Source organism: Staurois parvus, unplaced genomic scaffold (genome assembly GCF_062004578.1).
Source record: "Staurois parvus isolate SC_StPar_1 unplaced genomic scaffold, SC_StPar_1.0 ptg001122l, whole genome shotgun sequence".
In the NCBI taxonomy this organism is placed as follows: Eukaryota; Metazoa; Chordata; class Amphibia; order Anura; family Ranidae; genus Staurois; species Staurois parvus.
The window spans coordinates 1-21,035 of NW_028318918.1; the positions used below are offsets into that span (position 1 = coordinate 1).

Genomic DNA, 21,035 nt, shown 5'->3' on the forward strand with positions numbered 1-21,035 from the left:
AAACACATACATCCCATAATAGTTTGCTCCCAAGCAAAACACACAATAGAACAATGGGATGCAACCACATTAAACAATCAACAACCCCCACCCCAATATTAGGACAGATCACCCTGTACCCGTAACAGGCACAGGGTGACTTACACATAATAGGGATATGGGGAGCTGAGACAGGGGTCTCCCCACCTCTCTAAAGTGAGCTGTGTTCCATGGGCCTCCCACCCAAAGTGACTGTGCTGGTAAAGTGGGATGTGCTGATAAAAACAAGTCCGATACATGGAGGCCCGAACCTCACAACTTGCAGGACTTAAAGGATCTGCTACTGACAGCTTGATGCCAGATACTACAGCATACCTCCAGAGTACTAGTGGCATCCATGCCTCGATGGGTCAGGGCTGTTTTGGTGGTAAGGGGGTCCTGCTCAGTTTTAGGCGGGTCATCATAAAGTTATGATCGATGTATGTGAATCAAATAATAAAGTCCATGGCACCAACCTGCCTGGAGTTTGCATGTTCTCCCTGTGCCTGCATGGTTTCCTCCAGGTACTCCAGTTTCCTCCACACTCCAAAGACATGCTGTTAGGTTAATTGGCTTCTGTCCCTAGTATGTGTATGTATGAATGTGAGTTAGGGACCTTAGATTGTACGCCCCTTGAGGGTTAGGGACCTTAGATTGTACGCCCCTTGAGGGTTAGGGACCTTAGATTGTACACCCCTTGAGGGTTAGGGACTGATGTGAATGTACAATATATATGTAAAGTGCTGTGTAAATTGATGGCGCTATATAAGGACCTTAAATACATAAATAAATAAAGGGGAACCAGCTGGAATAGCATTTATAGACAGAAGACGGGAAGAGACGAGGGCTCTACCAAGCAGTGGTGGAAAGTATGAAAGCAAAGGGTAAAGCCAACCCATGCTTTGCTCATTCCAGATAACCGAGTTACTTTTATGCCTTCTGCTTTTCTTCTCATTCCCTCCTTTTTCTGCCTGCTGAAAGTCGAAATTAGGCTTCCAGTAGATACTGTACGTCTTGCCCTGCATGCCTACCTGTATGTTCCTGGTCGCATAACAATGTTCCCACAGGGGTGATGATGCATAGCAATCCATGACTACCAGATCACAAAAAAGGTCCTTAGTGATTGGTTGGTGGGCACTTTGCTCCCCAAAGTGTATTTTAACAATTCCTTAAAATGAAAACTTTTAGTGAATATGAAGTTATGGGATCCTTTTCCCTCTCTCAGAGGTTGTGCAGGTGAAGTCATCCCAGTTACATCTCCAGGGAAGTGATATTCCTTCAGGTTAATGTAAATTGGTGGGGGCAGAGTTTTATGTACGGTTATTACATGCCATGATTGTACTCTACTTTGCAGATGATAGTCCTGACCTCCTTACCAGCAAAGGTGATTGATTTCCGTTTTCATTCTTTTCTAGGTATTATTAACCCAAAGAATCCTAAAGAACCAGCAAAAAGTTTCAGCTTTGATTATTCATACTGGTCTCACACTACGGTAAGTGTTCTGCAGCTTGTTCACACTAGACAGTATATATGACGGGTGCCTCGGACATCATGTTTGTAATTTGCAGGACCTCATCTCTGATGACGCAGCTAATGCTGCAAAATCAGTTCATTTTAGTGCCTCTTATAAATGAGTTCCACCCAATGCATCATGTGTAAGCCTTTAAGTGAACCTTTTGGCTTTGCTCATGCTGGACAACAAGTTCACTTAATTCCTTGGAAACCCCAGAAGCTCATAATTCTCCTTCCCTTCGCTCCCCCGCTGTTCTGTTTGGCTACCAGTTATGAACTTCCAGGTATAGGGAAACATATGACTTGCTTGTTTTCTTCCCATGTCACAGCACTGGTACTTGTTGATTTGCCCAGTGCTGTCACATGGGGGCAGTACGAGAATCCTCAACCCCACTGTAAGCTCTCACTTGTGATTCAAAGCTCACACATTGCCCCCAGTACTGAGCAGAACGATGGTGAACATGGAAGGAAGTATGGCACAGTTGTCTGTCTCTCTTTCTTTCTCCTTCTCTCTTTCTTTCTCTTCTTTCTCCTTCTCTCTCTTTCTTTCTCTCTCTTTCTCCTCTCTCTCTCTTCCCTCTCTATTCCTTCTCTCTCTTCCTTCTCTATTCCTTCTCTCTCTTCCTTCTCTATTCCTTCTCTCTCTTCCTTCTCTATTCTTCTCTCTCTCTCTCTTTCTCCTTTTTTGCTCTCTCTCTCTCTCTCTCTCTCTCTTTTTCTCCTACTCTCTCCTCTTTCTCCTTCTCTCTCCTCTTTCTCATTCTCTCTCCTCTTTCTCATTCTCTCTCCTCTTTCTCCTTCTCTCTCCTCTTTCTCCTTCTCTCTCTCTTTCTCTTTCCTTCTCTCTCCTCTTTCTCTTTCCTTCTCTCTCCTCTTTCTCTTTCCTTCTCTCTCCTCTTTCTCTTTCCTTCTCTCTCCTCTTTCTCTTTCCTTCTCTCTCCTCTTTCTCCTTCCTTCTCTCTCCTCTTTCTCCTTCCTTCTCTCTCCTCTTTCTCCTTCCTTCTCTCTCCTCTTTCTCCTTCCTTCTCTCTCCTCTTTCTCCTTCCTTCTCTCTCCTCTTTCTCCTTCCTTCTCTCTCCTCTTTCTCCTTCCTTCTCTCTCTCTCTCTCCTCTTTCTCCTTCCTTCTCTCTCTCTCTCCCCTCTTTCTCCTTCCTTCTCTCTCTCTCTCCCCTCTTTCTCCTTCCTTCTCTCTCTCTCTCCCCTCTTTCTCCTCTCTCTCTTTCTCTCTCCTTTTTCTCCTTTTCTCTCTCCTTTTTCTCCCTTTTCTCATTCTCTCTCCCTTTTCTCCCTTTTCTCATTCTCTCTCCTTTTTCTCCCTTTTCTCATTCTCTCTCCTTTTTCTCCTTCTCTCTCCTTCTCATTTTCTCTCTCCTCTTTTTCTCTCTCTTTCTCTTTCTCTTTCTCGCTCTCTCCTCCTCCTCCCTCCTCTCTCCTCCTCCCTCCTCTCTCCTCCTCCCTCCTCTCTCCTCCTCCCTCCTCTCTCCTCCTCCCTCCTCTCTCCTCCTCCCTCCTCTCTCCTCCTCCCTTCTCTCTCCTCCTCCTTCCTCTCTCCTCCTCCTTCCTCTCTCCTCCTCCTTCCTCTCTCCTCCTCCTTCCTCTCTCCTCCTCCTTTCTCCTCCACCCTCCTCTTCCTTTCTCCTCCTCCTTTCTCACCCTCTCTCCTCTTCCTTTCTCCTCCTCCTTTCTCACCCTCTCTCCTCCTCTCTCCTCTTCCCTCCCTCCCTCTCTCTCTCTCTCAAGGTAATAAAACCCTTCTGTATGCAACTCTCCCTCCCAGCACCCCCTTATACTTATCTGAGCCTGATCTCGATCCAATGCTGTGCATGAGAGCAGCTTTTCTTCCGAGTCTCTTCCTCCTCACAGGGCATATTGATAGCAGGGGGGCCATTGGTACCTGCTCCTTTCAATCAAATCCTATTACTAGGGAGCAGGTGGCAGGGCTGAGTGCCGCTGTCTGTGTCTATAGATGCAGGCAGTGCAGTTCAGGAACGAGCCCGCACTAATGCTTCTATAGGAAGCGGCTTCCTATGGGGGCACTCGCTGAAGAGGATGAGCCAGGAGCGCTGGCGGGGACCCCAGAACAGGAGGATTGGGGCTTCTCTGTGCAAAAACATTGCACAGAACAAGTGAGTATAACATTTATTATTTAAAAGAAAAAATGTTTAGAATCACTTTAAAGTCCTAATTGTTTAGGAATATACAGTATATGTCCAACGCATTTTGGAGGATGTGGCCCCTCTTCTTCCCCCATGATTAAGCTCCAAGGGGCAGAGGGAACAGCTGCTCTGTGCAATTCCATTGCACAGAACAGGAAAGTAAGACATACTTGTTTTTTTTTATTTACATTTTACCTTTAGAATCACCTAAAGTTGTCCACACTGTCATCATACTATGATAAAATCAGATGAGATTTTATTTATAACACAATAACTATACATTTCAATAAATGCTCTAAGCCAATATAATGCCTTTCTGTGATGTGATTGTGCAGTTCTACATACTGTTCTCTATGACGGTTTGAGTATTGTACAGTCAGAGTCTTTGTGTTGGGAAATCTTTCATACAACTATGTTGGAATTGTACAGCTTTGTTTAATGCTGTTTGGAATACTTCAGTTAAATTAAACAAACAAAAAAACTGGATTGAAAGTAGACATTGTAGTGTGTGTGGTTGTCTTTAGGCACTGAATATAAAATCTATAAGGCGGCATGCACACTAGCATTTTTTTCAAGCTCCTAAAAGCTGTTTTCAGCATTTTGTTCTGCTGCTAGAAGCTAAATAGTGGCTAAATGATGGCAAAGATCTTTGTGGCTATATGTGAGGAGGGCATTCTTCCAACTGACCTCCATAGTAAATAGTTTGTTTCCAACTGACAACCAATGTAAGCCACATGCTTCCCACTGAACTCTTAACTTAATTAGCATTCTTCCCATTGACCACCAATGTAAGGAGCATTCCTCCCACTGGCCGCCAATGTAAGGAGCATTCCTCCCAATGATCGCCAATGTAAGGAGCATTCCTCCCACTGATCGCCAATGTAAGGAGCATTCCTCCCACTGATCGCCAATGTAAGGAGCATTCCTCCCACTGATCGCCAATGTAAGGAGCATTCCTCCCACTGATCACCAATGTAAGGGGCATTCTCCCCACTGATCACCAATGTAAGGAGCATTCTTCCCACTGACCACCAATGTAAGAGGCATTCTTCCCACTGACCACCAATGTAAGGAGCATTCCTCCCAATGATCGCCAATGTAAGGAGCATTCTTCCCACTGATCGCCAATGTAAGGAGCATTCCTCCCACTGATCGCCAATGTAAGGAGCATTCCTCCCAATGATCGCCAATGTAAGGAGCATTCCTCCCACTGATCGCCAATGTAAGGAGCATTCCTCCCACTGATCACCAATGTAAGGAGCATTCCTCCCACTGATCGCCAATGTAAGGAGCATTCCTCCCACTGATCGCCAATGTAAGGAGCATTCCTCCCACTGATCGCCAATGTAAGGAGCATTCCTCCCACTGATCACCAATGTAAGGAGCATTCCTCCCACTGATCGCCAATGTAAGGAGCATTCCTCCCACTGATCGCCAATGTAAGGAGCATTCCTCCCACTGATCACCAATGTAAGGAGCATTCTTCCCACTGACCACCAATGTAAGAGGCATTCTTCCCACTGACCACCAATGTAAGGAGCATTCCTCCCACTGACCGCCAATGTAAGGAGCATTCCTCCCAATGATCGCCAATGTAAGGAGCATTCCTCCCACTGACCGCCAATGTAAGGAGCATTCCTCCCAATGATCGCCAATGTAAGGAGCATTCCTCCCACTGATCGCCAATGTAAGGAGCATTCCTCCCAATGATCGCCAATGTAAGGAGCATTCCTCCCAATGATCGCCAATGTAAGGAGCATTCCTCCCAATGATCGCCAATGTAAGGAGCATTCCTCCCAATGATCGCCAATGTAAGGAGCATTCCTCCCAATGATCGCCAATGTAAGGAGCATTCCTCCCACTGATCGCCAATGTAAGGAGCATTCCTCCCACTGATCGCCAATGTAAGGAGCATTCCTCCCACTGATCGCCAATGTAAGGGGCATTCTCCCCACTGATCACCAATGTAAGGAGCATTCTCCCCACTGATCACCAATGTAAGGGGCATTCTCCCCACTGATCACCAATGTAAGGGGCATTCTCCCCACTGATCACCAATGTAAGGAGCATTCTCCCCACTGATCACCAATGTAAGGAGCATTCTCCCCACTGATCACCAATGTAAGGAGCATTCCTCCTATTGACCCCCTCAATGTAAGCAGCATTCTTCCCACTGACAACCAATGCAAGGAGCATTCCTCCCAATGATCGCCAATGTAAGGAGCTTTCCTCCCACTGATCACCAATGTAAGGAGCATTCCTCCTATTGACCCCCTCAATGTAAGCAGCATTCTTCCCACTGACAACCAATGCAAGGAGCATTCCTCCCAATGATCGCCAATGCAAGGAGCATTCCTCCCAATGATCGCCAATGCAAGGAGCATTCCTCCCACTGATCACCAATGTAAGGAGCATTCCTCCCAATGATCGCCAATGCAAGGAGCATTCCTCCCACTGATCACCAATGTAAGGAGCATTCTCCCCACTGATCACCAATGTAAGGAGCTTTCCTCCCACTGATCACCAATGTAAGGAGCATTCCTCCCACTGATCACCAATGTAAGGAGCATTCCTCCCACTGATCGCCAATGTAAGGAGCATTCCTCCCACTGATCACCAATGTAAGGAGCATTCCTCCCTTACATTGTGTCCATGCACACTATTTTAGGCTAATAGCGTTTTTCAAGCTTCAGTTTTTAGGATCAGGAAAAAAAAATAGTTTTTGTAGCGTTTTTGGGAACATTTTTCCAGCAGAAGAAAACTAAACGCTATCAGCTTTTTTTTCCCCTACATGTACTGTAAACACGCTAATAAAATGCTAATGTTCATAAACGCTACTGGAAACTGTTATTACCAGCATTTTCTATCCAGCATTTTTTTTGTTTTTTGAGCTTAAAAAAAATGCTAGTGTGCTTGGAGCCTTACTGTTCTCAGCCGTATGCATTTGTAGAGTTTGCATTGCAATGTCCAATATTCGGGTGCTGTGGTCTGCCCTGCATTTGGCAATTCCAGTAAATTCAGAATGTGTAGCTATTAAAAACAAATACACAGAACCAGTGTGGCCATGTCCACCAAGTCTCACCTTTGTATCAAAACTTCATTTAAAATATCTTACCATCTCTCTATCTCAGCCTTTCTCAACCTATATAAAATGGAGAAACCCTTGACCTACCGGTTTTCGGGAACCCCTGCTTATAATCACTACATTTACAGCTCACAGTACATTAGTATTTAACAGTATGTTGAAATATGAGAATAAAGAGAAAGAAGAATGTGACCTACTTTGATTATTTGACACCCACTCTTTATAACACTTATTTTCAGTAACAGTTATAAAATGAAATAAGAAATAATAACGCAAAGAAAAGAAAAGGCAGAAAATGAAAATTACAATGTTCACTTACATTAGTGGTCGGGGTAGTGCCTCTTTACAGTGAAGAATGCTCCTTACATTGGTGGTCAGTGGGAAGAATGTTCATTACTCTGTGGTGTCAGTGGGAATTGTGCCCCTTACATTGGTGATCAGTGGGAAGAATGCTCCTCATGTTGTGGGGGTCTGTGAGAAGATTGTTCTTTACATTAGTGATCAGTGGTAAGAATGCTCCTTACATTGGCGATCATTGGCAGGAATGCTCCTTACATTGGCGATCATTGGGAGGAATGCTCCTTACATTGGCGATCATTGGGAGGAATGCTCCTTGCAATGGTTGTCATTGGGAAGAATGCTCCTTACATTGGCGATCATTGGAAGGAATGCTCCTTACATTGGCGATCAGTGGGAAGAATGCTCCTTACATTGGCGATCATTGGGAGGAATGCTCCTTACATTGGCGATCATTGGGAGGAATGCTCCTTACATTGGCGATCAGTGGGAGGAATGCTCCTTACATTGGCGATCAGTGGGAGGAATGCTCCTTACATTGGCGATCATTGGGAGGAATGCTCCTTACATTGGCGATCATTGGGAGGAATGCTCCTTACATTGGCGATCATTGGGAGGAATGCTCCTTACATTGGCGATCAGTGGGAGGAATGCTCCTTACATTGGCGATCATTGGGAGGAATGCTCCTTATATTGGCGATCAGTGGGAGGAATGCTCCTTGCATTGGTTGTCAGTGGGAGGAATGCTGCTTACATTGATGGGGTCAATAGGAGGAATGCTCCTTACATTGGTGGTCAGTTGGAGGAATGCTCCTACATTGGCGATCAGTGGGAAGAATGCTCCTGACATTGGTGATCAGTGGGAGGAATGCTCCTTACATTGGCGACCAGTGGGAGGAATTCTCCTTACATTGGCGATCAGTGGGAGGAATGCTCCTTACATTGGTGATCAGTGGGAGGAATGCTCCTTACATTGGTGATCATTGGGAGGAATGCTCCTTACATTGGCGATCAGTGGGAGGAATGCTCCTTACATTGGCGATCATTGGGAGGAATGCTCCTTACATTGGCGATCATTGGGAGGAATGCTCCTTATATTGGTGATCAGTGGGAGGAATGCTCCTGACATTGACGATCATTGGGAGGAATGCTCCTTACATTGGCGATCATTGGGAGGAATGCTCCTTGCATTGGTTGTCAGTGGGAAGAATGCTGCTTACATTGAGGGGGTCAATAGGAGGAATGCTCCTTACATTGGTGGTCAGTAGGAGGAATGCTCCTACATTGGTGGTCAGTAGGAGGAATGCTCCTTACATTGGTTGTCAATGGGAAGAATGCTCCTTAAGTTAAGAGTTCAGTGGGAAGCATGTGGCTTACATTGGTTGTCAGTTGGAAACAAACTATTTACTATGGAGGTCAGTTGGAAGAATGCCCTCCTCACATATAGGCACAAAGATCTTTGCCATCAGCAATTACTTATATGAAAGGCAAAAATTGCTTAAGGAACCCCTAGCAACCTCTGAAGGATCCATAGGGTTCCACAGAACTCTGATTGATTGGGAGAGACTGCTCTATACAGTTACATTGAAATGCTTATTAGATAGTGTGGTTGGATTGTGATAACTGCCCCTTATAACTCCATCCCAAATGGCAGCAAGACAATCGATGGCAGACTTTCATCAGCACAGGGTGGGAGATGCTTTTTTTCAGGTCCTCAAAAAAAATGAGCTCCAGTAACGTGAATAGTGCACAATTACGTGTGTTTGCCATGGGCTAGCATTCTTATTGTTTTTTGTTCCATTATCATAATTGTATTGATTGTATTGATTCCTGTGCTGGCAGAAACCTGCTTACATAAGATTTTGTTTCCACAGCCGGAAGATCCTTCCTTTGCATCCCAAAACCGCGTCTACAATGACATTGGAAAGGAAATGCTGGAACATGCCTTTGAGGGCTACAATGTTTGTATATTTGCTTATGGACAGACTGGTGCTGGCAAATCCTATACCATGATGGGCAAGCAGGAGGAGACCCAAGCTGGCATCATTCCCCAGGTATGGTTTTGTGGTCTGTGTATGGCAAAAAAAAAAAAAAATCAAAGTCAACCCCAAACTTTTTTCTTATTCCTGTTGAATAGAGTGAGGAATGGATAAAACTTCTGTTGGTTGTTTGTTTATTGCTGTTTGTGTCCTTATTGTTCTCAGTTAAGGGGGATATGATCTCCATGTATAATACATAAGGGGGGGGATATGATCTCCATGCATATCCCACCCTGTGCTGATCTCCATGTATAATACATAAGGGGGGGATATGATCAACATGTATAATACATAAGGGGGGATATGATCTCCATGTATAATACATAAGGGGGGATATGATCACCATGTATAATACATAAGGGGGGATATGATCTCCATGTATAATACATAAGGGGGGGATATGATCACCATGTATAATACATAAGGGGGGATATGATCTCCATGTATAATGCATAAGGGGGATATGATCTCCATGTATAATACATAAGGGGGATATGATCTCCATGTATAATACATAAGGGGGGATATGATCTCCATGTATAATACATAAGGGGGATATGATCTCCATGTATAATACATAAGGGGGGATATGATCTCCATGTATAATACATAAGGGGGATATGATCTCCATGTATAATACATAAGGGGGGGATATGATCTCCATGTATAATACATAAGGGGGATATGATCTCCATGTATAATACATAAGGGGGGGATATGATCACCATGTATAATACATAAGGGGGGGATATGATCACCATGTATAATACATAAGGGGGGATATGATCACCATGTATAATACATAAGGGGGGATATGATCACCATGTATAATACATAAGGGGGGATATGATCACCATGTATAATACATAAGGGGGGATATGATCACCATGTATAATACATAAGGGGGGATATGATCTCCATGTATAATACATAAGGGGGGGATATGATCACCATGTATAATACATAAGGGGGATATGATCACCATGTATAATACATAAGGGGGGATATGATCACCATGTATAATACATAAGGGGGGATATGATCACCATGTATAATACATAAGGGGGGATATGATCTCTATGTATAATACATAAGGGGGGGGAGATATGATCACCATGTATAATACATAAGGAGGGATATGATCTCCATGTATAATACATAAGGGGGGGGATATGATCTCCATGTATAATACATAAGGGGGGATATGATCTCCGTGTATAATACATAAGGGGGGGATATGATCTCCGTGTATAATACATAAGGGGGATATGATCTCCGTGTATAATACATAAGGGGGATATGATCTCCATGTATAATACATAAGGGGGGGATATGATCTCCATGTATAATACATAAGGGGGATATGATCTCCATTTATAAATACATCAGTGGTTCATATAGTGAACTCGGTGAGTTATTCACCCTGAGGTCATCACAGAGGACAAGGGGGCGCTCTTTACATCTGGAGGAATGTAATCTCCAAACACGGAAAGGTTTCTTCACAGTGAGAGCTGTGAGAATGTGGAATAGACTCCCTCAAGAGTTGGTTGTGGCCAGCTCAGTGGATTGCTGTAGGAAAGTCCTGGATTCTTTCTTGGATACACAGAATATAACTGGATATACCATTTATAGGTAAAGTTGATCCAGGGAATATCCGATTCCCTCTCGGGGGATCAGGAAGGAATTTGTTTCCCTGCAGGAGCAAATTGGATCGTGCTTTGCTGGTTTTTTTGCCTTCCTCTGGATCAACTGTGGGTGTAGGATTATAACTTTTTTTTTTTTAATGGTTGAACTGGATGGACTTTTGTCTTTTTTCAGCCAGACTACCTATGTAACTATGTAACTCCTGTCTCAGTGACACTCTGTGTGTCAGTGTTGTCACTGGGAAAGAAATTGAAGGGAAGCTCCTTTAGCAAGGACACAGATCGCAATAAAAACCTTACAGGGGTTCTAACACTTCCTCCCTCTGTCCAAAAGAAAAGAAAAATCAAAGAAATGCCTGTTTCTCCCACTTCATGCTTTTGGTTCCTTCCACTGGTTCATCACTACAATACACACGAACAGACTGAACGAACCACAGCATGCAGCGGGGGGGGAGCAGGCATTTGACACACCCGGAAGTGTCACATACCTTTAGCAGCAAGAGATCAGCAACATGGCTGTGTTTCAACACACGAGCCTTTGGAAAGGTAAGTACATAGTATCTTCTTTTACAGGTTGCCATTATTGTACTTTCAATCCTGAAGTGAAAGGATCACTTTAATGCATTATTTGTACCTGTTGCCCCCACAAAGAGAGCAATCATTTGTATACTTGGCCAACAACAGAATGTTACCTTATTAGTGGATTAGGAATTGTTGATGGTGTGTCACCGTGATATCACTGCTTGTTATATTTACTGGATACGTCCTGTGAAAGGCGTCATGCAGCTGCAAAGTGGCTAATTATTTTGGGTGGCTTATAAATTCTAAGGGCCCATTCACTTTGTTGTGCTGCGTTAGCACATGCATTTTGCTTTAAGGCATCCTGTTCGTTTTTCAAAGGAACAATTTTTATCATTTTTTTTTTCTCAATTATAAAAACATGAACCAATAAAGATCAATTGTATTTCAATGCAATTTCTACAGGTTGTCTAGGAAAATACAGCGTAAGGAAGGTAAGTATACAAATACATAAGAGTTTCCCCTAGTTGGGGGATGCAGTAGGTTTGCTAAGCGAATCCCATTGACATACCTGTAATGCATTAAAAAAAAAAAAAGTATGGCAGGAGAAGGGGCATTAAACCTGAATAAGTAGTGAATAAACACAGTGGCTAAATGGTTAGCATTGCCGCCTGGCAGTACTCGGATCGCTGGTTCGAATCCCAACCACGGCACCACCTGCCTGGAGTTTGCATGTTCTCCCTGTGCTTTTGTGGGTTTCCTCTGGGTACTCCGGTTTCCTCCCACCCAGGTAGGTTATCCCTTTGAGGACCGTAAGATTTTGGAACGCCAAAAGAATCAATTTTTTTGTTTTTAAAGTTCGTACACTTCAGTTGCTGTAACTAAGCCATTTCATGAAATAATTGGCAAAAAGCTAGATCCATTTGTTGTTTGTTGATAAGAACTAATATTTTGACTCAAACCAAAAAAAAAAAGTTTTAAGTTCTTAATCAGATGATACAGGCATTTAAAAACATGGGACAAATACGTCCCTTGGTCCTCAAAGGGTTAATTGGCTCCTATCTAAATTGTCCCTAGTATGTGTATGTATGAATGTAGGTTAGAAACCTTAGATTGTACGCCCCTTGAGGATTAGGGACTGATGTGAATGTACAATATACAGTAATACCTCGGTTTACGTATTTAATCAGTTCTGCAGGACATTTCGTATAGCGAAAAATTTGAAAACCGAAACACCGTTTCCCATAGGAATGCATTGAAAACCAATTAATCCATTCCGAAGGTCAGAACAGTTGCTAAATGGTTAGCACTTCCACCTGGCAGTACTAGGGTCGTTGGTTTCGAATCCCAACCACGGCACCTCCTGCCTGGAGTTTGCATGTTCTCCCTGTGCCTGCGTGGGTTTCCTCCGGGTACTCCGGTTTCCTCCCACACTCCAAAGACATGCTGGTAGGTTAATTGGATCCTGTCTAAATAGGCCCTTGTATATGAATGTGAGTTAGGGACCTTAGATTGTACACCCCTTGAGGGTTAGGGACCTTAGATTGTAACCCCCTTGAGGGTTAGGGACCTTAGATTGTAACCCCCTTGAGGGTTAGGGACTGATGTGAATGTACAATATATATATATATATAAAGTGCTGCATAAATTGACGGCGCTATATAAGTACCTGAAATAAATAAATAAAATACCGCATGAGTAATTTTATTAACTCATGCGGTATTTTAGTAGTGACAACCGTGTGTTAATGTTTCAGCTGTCAGCTAGCTTCCCCACTGACAGCTGAATGTAAAAGAATTGCCAGCAATTAAAATATATAAATAAATAAAAGTAAGAAGAAAAGTAGGAAGGGGAGAGAAAGCAAGGAAAAGCAGACGCTGGTCTCCCCATCCTCTGAACCGACCGCTCTACGCCAGCATGACTACAGATTTTTTTCAGAGAGAGGATTATTGTTTTTGTTTTGCCTAGGGTGGATTCTCTTTGAGGTGCCATAGTTCCTACCTTGTTCTAGTGCTCAAGCAAGCCATGTATTTGTGCTGTAAGGTTTTCCATCAGTCTGACGTCCGTAATTCTGGCATGTAATGCTGGAAGGGTCAGGGGGCATCCTGTTCATTTTAATGGGCTGCCTAATGCTGTAAAAGAGTTGCATGTACTATTTTGTGTAATGCAGCACAGTACAGTGCGTTGGGATGATATCTAGTATGAATAGCACTGCATCACACTAATGCACTGACATAATACAGCATGCGATAAATAACTCGGCGTCATGAACACGCATGGCGCTTTGGGGCTTAGTCTCTCCCACCGACTCAAGCTGTGCAGAGCAAGGAAAAGGAAAGCATTCACATGACCTGCCGAACTGCTTTAAAAAATGTATTTCAGAGATAAATTCATATAAATTAATTGATAGAGGTTGGCCTTATCCTCATAGGGTAGCAATGTATGAGAGTATACAGCTGCTTTAATTTGATTTTATGTGATATTTCCTTCAATTCAGTGACAGTCTTTACATCCTTTGTGAGGAATTGTCTGCTTTGCCATTATCTGCTCTCAGCACTGTGAGCTCATCTGACTACAATCTGTACTGATTCCTCATTCAGCTGACTATGTGCTCTTCCTCCCCCAGCTGTGCGAGGACCTTTTCGAGAAAATCAATGACAATAATGACGATGAGGTGTCCTTCTCCGTAGAGGTGAGTCCTTCCTGTCTGTATATGGATAAGTTGTCCCAATTCTCAGACAAAGCTAACAAGATGTGACTGTGACGGTTTGCAGCACTGGATGTCAAAAGTGCACATTATGTATTGTATGAAAAGAAATTAAATAGGTTTATGATGTCCTCCCGCCTCCAGGACTTCTCCAGGGTGTCACCCATCCTCTGGAACTCCCTGCCCCAACCCATCAGATTATCACCTACTCTCCTCTCCTTTAGGCGCACCCTGAAAACCCATCTCTTCAGGGAAGCCTACCCCACCCCCTGCTAACTTGACAGACCTCCTCCACTCTTCCCACCACTCCATCCCCCACAGCTATCTCCTCCTGTACCACCATCCCCTCCCTCCTAGATTGTAAACTCGAAAGAGCAGGGCCCTCGATCCCCTCATGTTTTGCATTGTATTGGTATTGTTCTGTCACATGTTCTGTCCCCCTTTGTAATGTACAGCACTGAGCGAACTATTGGCGCTTTATAAATACTGTATAATAATAATAATGATGTATAGATTAGAAAATCCCAATCCCTCCACTGGCCTCCACCCCTCTCTGCCAATCCCTCCACTGGCCTCCACCCCTCTCTGCCAATCCCTCCACTGGCCTCCACCCCTCTCTGCCAATCCCTCCACTGGCTTCCACCCCTCTCTGCCAATCCCTCCACTGGCTTCCCATTGCCCAACGGATAAAATTCAAAACATTAACAATAACATATAAAGCCATTTATAACTCCGCCCCAAATTACATCACCGATCTTGTCTCCAAATATCACCCAAACCGTACTCTTGGCTCCTCGCACAACCTCCTGCTCTCTAGCTCCCTTGTCTCCTCCTCCCATGCTCGTCTCCAGGACTTCTCCAGAGCTCCCCCCATCCTCTGGAACTCTCTAACCCAATTTATCAGACTATCGCCTACTCTGCTCACTTTTAGGTGATCTCTGAAAACCTATTTCTTAAGGGAAGCCTATCCCGTCTTCAGCTAATAACGGAATCTTCTATTCCTCCTACCAGTCCATCCCCCACAGTCACTACCTTTTGTACCACTAGCCCCTCCCTCTTAGATTGTAAGCTCCAAGGATCAGGCTCTCCTAACCCTTTTGTATTGAACTGTATTGTTTCTGTATTGTTTCCTGTTATATTATAAAGTGCTGAGCAAACTGTTGACGCCATAAATCCTGTATAATAATAAAATATTGGCGTTGGGGGGGATGCAAAGTGGTTTGGCTTGTGTTTGTAGAGAGATCTTACCGCTCCAAGCCTCTAAAGGAATCCCTGGTCTCTGGAACGCTACCTGGTCTCCAGGTACTGACCAAACAGGGACCACCCATGCTCTATGGACTCATTAGGGAAGCAGGAAGTCATAGAGTGATAATGTTGGATTCCATCCAACTTTATTAACCACCGCCCGCCCGCCATATAGTACAGTGACGGGCACAAGGTGGTTCTCTTGTTCTGGGAGGACGTCCTCCCATTCTAACCACGCATGCTCGGCTCCGGGAACGCGCAGCGCGGCGATTGGTGGTGCGCTGTGTCTCTTGGACACAGCGGATCAACGGAAAGAGCCGAAGATGTCGGCTCGGTCATGTGATCAGCTGTGTCTGATCACATGTCAACAGGGACATGCAGGTTATCCACTTGCGCTTTCATTCATTTCAGTGGCCAGAATAAATGAATATTCTGGCCAATGAAATGAATGAATGCTAAAGTGCTTGACACACCTAAATACCCAGTGTGCATAGAGCTTAAGGCTTTGTTCACAATACAGTGGACAGCAGCCGGGCACTTTACCTGTCCTGCAGCTGTCCCCTCCTGACTGTGTTAGGGAACAGTGTGGTGTGCAATTCTGCTCATCACACAGATCCCCCCCCCCTTTCTTTTTGTTTTGGACAAACTTTATTAGAAGTTTACTCTTCATTCATGGTGCTGTAAAGCAGTGCGATGCGCTGTGCTGATGTACAGTGCCCTGTGATAAAATGCAGCATGTCTGCATTGTACTGCAGCATGCTGCAGCACTGCTTCCAATGGCATTGCAGTGTGAATGGGACACCCAGAAAACAATTGTTATTCATGTGTCCTTGCAGTGGCAGGCATTTACAATGCAGTAAAACGTCTGTCACTGCACAGTATGTGAAGTGTAAGCTGCATACCACAGAAAGTGGCCTCTGCATGATGTACAAATCTAGAGGGGAACTAACACAGGAAAATGTATAGCTTTAACCTCCCTGGTGGAGGTATTCCCAAGTGTAGCTCGGGGTAAAGTTTCAGTACCACAAGCGATAACCCCGAGCTACACTCGGGAATACCATGCAGCGCTGCTCTGCGAACCCTCGATCACTTACCTTGTCCTGCGCTCCCGCAATGTCCCTCCTGCAGTGTCCCCGGCAATGTAATCCGGCGGATACTGGCATCTGTCTTCTGGGTTCCATCCCCTGCGAGCGTCGGGACGTACGGGGGACGGAACGGCGGGAAATTTAAAAATGACAAAAAGTGACATTCACTAAAATCACATAGTATAACATTCCTGTATCAAACCATTTCACATACATTTTGTCCCGAGTGCTTTGTCCGGCGCCCTGCCTGCATTTTTACTGTTCTTATTGCCTGGAAACTGAGAAACGTCCATGGCGTCCAAAAAGCGTCCCTTTACGTCTAAAGCGGTTTTAGACCGGCTAGAGAACAGCGATAGTAAATCAGAACCACTTGCAGAATTGAGTGATAATGATTCGTGGGGGAAATTCCTCATCAGACACTGAAAACAATTCTGCGACTTTACTCAGTGATGTGCGAACTTGGCGCTTTATTTCACATTTCAGTGTTTTTGGTTTGATTATATTATTGAATTAAAATTATTATTATTATATTATTATTTTTTATGATTATTTATTAAATTATAATTTATGATTTCGTATTTCAAGTTTTATCATCCCCGGGATGTTTACTAGACTCTTGTTTGGACAGATTTCAGTTATTCCAAAGAATTACAGGCCTACAATATAAAACGCCAAATTTCCATGCAAAATAATGTACCGCTTTCAGCACCAAAAATCTGAAATAATCAGACCGCCAGGGAGGTTAAATAAGCTGAGAACAGGCATACCTGGAGGCTACACTATTCCTTCCTATGGTGCAATAATACTTGCAGAACCTATGTGTAAATGTAGCTGAAAGCCACACATTAAACTTAGCAAAAAAAGAAAATAGCAGTCACTCAATCAATTTAAAGTTTACACAAATGGGGGGGGAAATCATCCAGTGCACCAGTGAGGCCTTTGTGAACAGGCAGCTGCAGGACACATCATTGTCATCAACGACCAGTGACACCCTGATCTATGGGGATGGTTGACTCGCCTCATAGAAAAATTAAAGCTAATACTGTGGGTGGAGAGCCTCTTCCACTCACTCTGTAAAAAAATAAAAATTAGCAGCTATAAAATCTGCCACTTACCTGTCCCTGGATCCCGCGTTGCCCCCGCCGCAGCCCGTTTCACCGGCCGTCCTGTATTCCAGGCCCCGGCATCTTCAGTGTTAGCACCCGGCTGTGACAGCTTGCGGCTTCACAGCCGGGTGCTTACTTCGCATGCTCGAGTAGCGCTGCGCTTCCTGAATGGCCCCGTCGTCTTCTGAGACCTGTCACGTGTCCCACAAGATTTCGGGGAGGGAGGGGGGGAGGACAACTTCCGCTTCCAATCGCCTAGGCAATCGCAGCGGAAGTGGGAGCGGGTACCTGTCAAATTCGGGAACCCTTCCCCCCCACTCCCCAAAGGTGCCAATCCTTAATGGGAGCGGGGGACCAATCTTTAATCTCCTTGGCGGTATTCCCGAGTGTAGCTCGGGGTACAATTTCAGTACCAAGAGCGGTAACCCCGAGCTACACTCGGGCTTACCATGCGGCGTTGCTCAGGGAGTCCCTGCAGCGCTTACCTTGTCCTTTGCTCCCGCGATGTGTCCCCTGCAGCGTCCCCGGCCATCTTCTCCGGCCGATGCCGGCATCCGGTGTTCCGGTCCCTGTGACATCGGGACGTACGGGCGCCGGAACCGGCGGCAAATTTGAAATTTTTAAAAAATGTCATTTTTTTAAAAATTATTATTATATAGTAAAACATTGCTGTTTCAATGCAATTCACATACATTTTGTCCCGAGTGCTTTGTCCGGCGCCCTGCCTGCATTTTGACTGTTCTTTCTGCCTGGAAACTTAGAAACGTCCATAGCGTCCCTTTAGGTCAAAATTGGTTTTAGACCGGCTAGAGAACAGCGATAGTAAATCAGAACCACTTGCAGAATTGAGTGATAATGATTCGTGGGGGAAATTCCTCATCAGACACTGAAAACGATTCTGCGACTTTGCTCAGCGATGTGCGAACTTGGCGCTCTATTTCAAATTTCAATGTTTTTGGTTTGATTATATTATTGAATTAAATGTATTATTATTATTATTTTTTATGAGTATTTATTAGGTAAGTAATTACTAAGAATTGCAGGCCTACAATACATAACACCAAATTTCCATGCAAAAAAATGGTACCGCTTTTGATACAAAATTCCTGACATAATCGTACCACCAGGGAGGTTAAAGCAGAACTTCCCCTTTTGGGTGGAACTCCGCTTTAAACAGATATGTGAAATACAATGGACGAGTGAAAATTGTAATTCAATGTGACCGTTGTATTGGTGGCTGGTTTTAAAGCTGCGATTCTCATAAGAACCAGTCAGATTCCAATATTTGTCTTTTTGGTGAGCGGTTTTAAAGATGCAGTGCTCATAAGAACCAATCAGATTCCATCTTTGCTTTTTCTGATTCAATTTAGAAAGAACAAGTCTGGTTGGTAGCACTGGGCATTGTGGTAACTTTTTCGAATTAAGTCCAGGAGAAGACGTTTTACTTTAAAGAACAGCGTAGTTATATGGGCAGATTTTTCTTGACGTGGCTGCAAGTGCTAATAACACATCCTGGGATTTTTATTCTCTCCTTCTGTGTGTGGGCGCATCACCTCCTCAGCATGTTACAATTCAGACACTCGGACCCTAGGTTCACATCTGTGCGGGTGGTGCCGCTGCGGATCTGCACGAAAATCCGTGCAGCCGCACCACCCACACAAGGAATTGCGGACCCTCGGGCGGGTGCCATTACTTCTAATGCCACGCCGCCTGCACTGGAAAACACAACTGTAGTGGGAACCGAGGTTCCCATGCAGGCTGCGTTTTACAAAGAAGTGCAGGGACTTTTTTCCCTGCGTGTCACGGGTACGGGAGTCCATTCAAATGAATAGGCTCTCGTGCCAATGCAAAACACGGCCGCATAGATGTGAACCGGGGGTGAACCAGAAAGAGAAGGGCTCAGCTAAAAATGATGCAAAAGGAGCGGTTTTAATCTGCCTCGCAAACCGGGGGTGAACCAGAAAGAGGAGGGCTCAGCTAAAAATGATGCAAAAGGAGCCCCCGCAGGTCTGTTAGTTGTGAGGCCTCTTGCATACTCAGCAGCAGTGCATCACTCCCAACACATTAGCGCACCTCGGAGAGATATCCAGCCCCGCTGCAGGAAAACCTTCATTTAGGCTAGGTTTACGCAGCATTTTGCAGAAACGCACTACAGTCCATTTAACTTGATTTCCTATGGGACAGGTTCACATCTTCACGTTTTCACCCGGTGCGTTTTTTGGAAAGGGTCAGGGACTTTTTTAAATGCAAAAAGTTGCATTTTTGGTTCTATAGACTTCGATGGAGATGCTGCAGAAAAGCATGTAGTGCGTTTTTGGTGCATTTTGCGGTTTTAATCTGCCTCGCAACAAGAAAATTTAAAAAAACGCAGCAAAACGCACTTCAGAAACTGCTCAAACGCAAACTGCATAGGTGTGAACCTAGCCTAAGGGCTTGTCCCTGCATGGATAGGGCCCTAAACACTGGTACCATTCAGTACAGCTTTCAGGCCTATCCAGCCGCAGCCTGTCATAGACTTTGACAGGCTGCCTGTATGGATACTGTACCTGTCCCTCCTGGGTGAACTACTGCTGAATGCCCCAGTGCAAGGGGTCTTAGATGTGCTGTCCATCAGTATGATGCAGTGAAGGGAAGGGGAAACCTATAGGGGGTTATTTACTAAAATCGCACCGTGCAAAATCTGGTGCAGCTCTGCAAAGAAACCAATCAGCTTCCATGTTGTATTGTCGGAGCTTCATTGATCAAGCTGACGTTAGAAGCTGATTGGTTACTATGCACAGCTACACCAGATTCTGAGTGCTCCAGTTTTAGTAAATTTCCTCCATGGTTTGTAAGGGTGTCATGTCCTGAGCTGCAAATCAATCTTCCTTGACAAGGGAGAGGAGGTAAGAGCGTTCATTTGTTACATCACAGCAGACCTTGCGTTAAAATTACACGGTCTGCTTATTTATCTGGGCTCCCCTCCCCCATCCTATAACACGAGAAATAAAGGGAAATAAAAGCACCCATGGGGGGAAAAGGGTTAATTACCATAATGACCTAATCCTCACTTCCACCTGTGAGGGCGACGCAAGGGTGATGTCAGCGTACTTTGGGAGATATCTTGGGGAATGCTGAGTAGCTCAAATCTCACAAGAAGGCACTACTGGCACTTTATTGTCGCGTCGCCTTGCAGGATTTGGGCTACTCTACATTCACATATTGCCTGAAGGATGCTGACGTTACCCCCTGCAACACAGAAGTGGGGATGAGGGGGAGGAAAGTGTTTTTGATTAGCATTTTTTTATCCCCCGCAGGTGTTTTTTACTTTTATCTTGCAGCTTGCATAGTGTGCAAAATCCGCTTTAACCTCCTTGGCGGTATTCCCGAGTGTAGCTCGGGGTAAAATTTGAGTACCAAGAGCAGTAACCCCGAGCTACACTCAGGCTTACCATGCGGCGTTGCTCAGGGAGTCCCTGCAGCACTTACCTTGTCCTTCGCTCCCACGATGTGTCCCCTGCAGCGTCCCCGGCCATCTCCTCCGGCCGATGCCGGCATCCGGCTTCCGTGTTCCGGTCCCTGTGACGTCGGGATGTACGGGCGCCGGAACCGGTGGCAAATTTGAAATTTTTAAAAAATGTCA

The 21,035-nt window shown here is 44.7% G+C and overlaps 1 protein-coding gene across 1 annotated transcript in view; it reads left to right on the plus strand.

Moving 5' to 3' along the window:
• Positions 1-1,433: 1,433 nt before the first annotated feature.
• The window catches only part of KIF1B (kinesin family member 1B), a gene marked incomplete at its 5' end in the record, with an annotated part of 216,621 nt that continues 197,019 nt past the window's right edge, over positions 1,434-21,035 (plus strand). The window contains 3 exons of the mRNA XM_089659005.1: positions 1,434-1,510; positions 8,944-9,123; positions 13,897-13,962. Coding sequence (XP_089515131.1) covers positions 1,434-1,510; positions 8,944-9,123; positions 13,897-13,962 — 323 coding nt within the window. The remainder of the gene's footprint in view (positions 1,511-8,943; positions 9,124-13,896; positions 13,963-21,035) is intronic.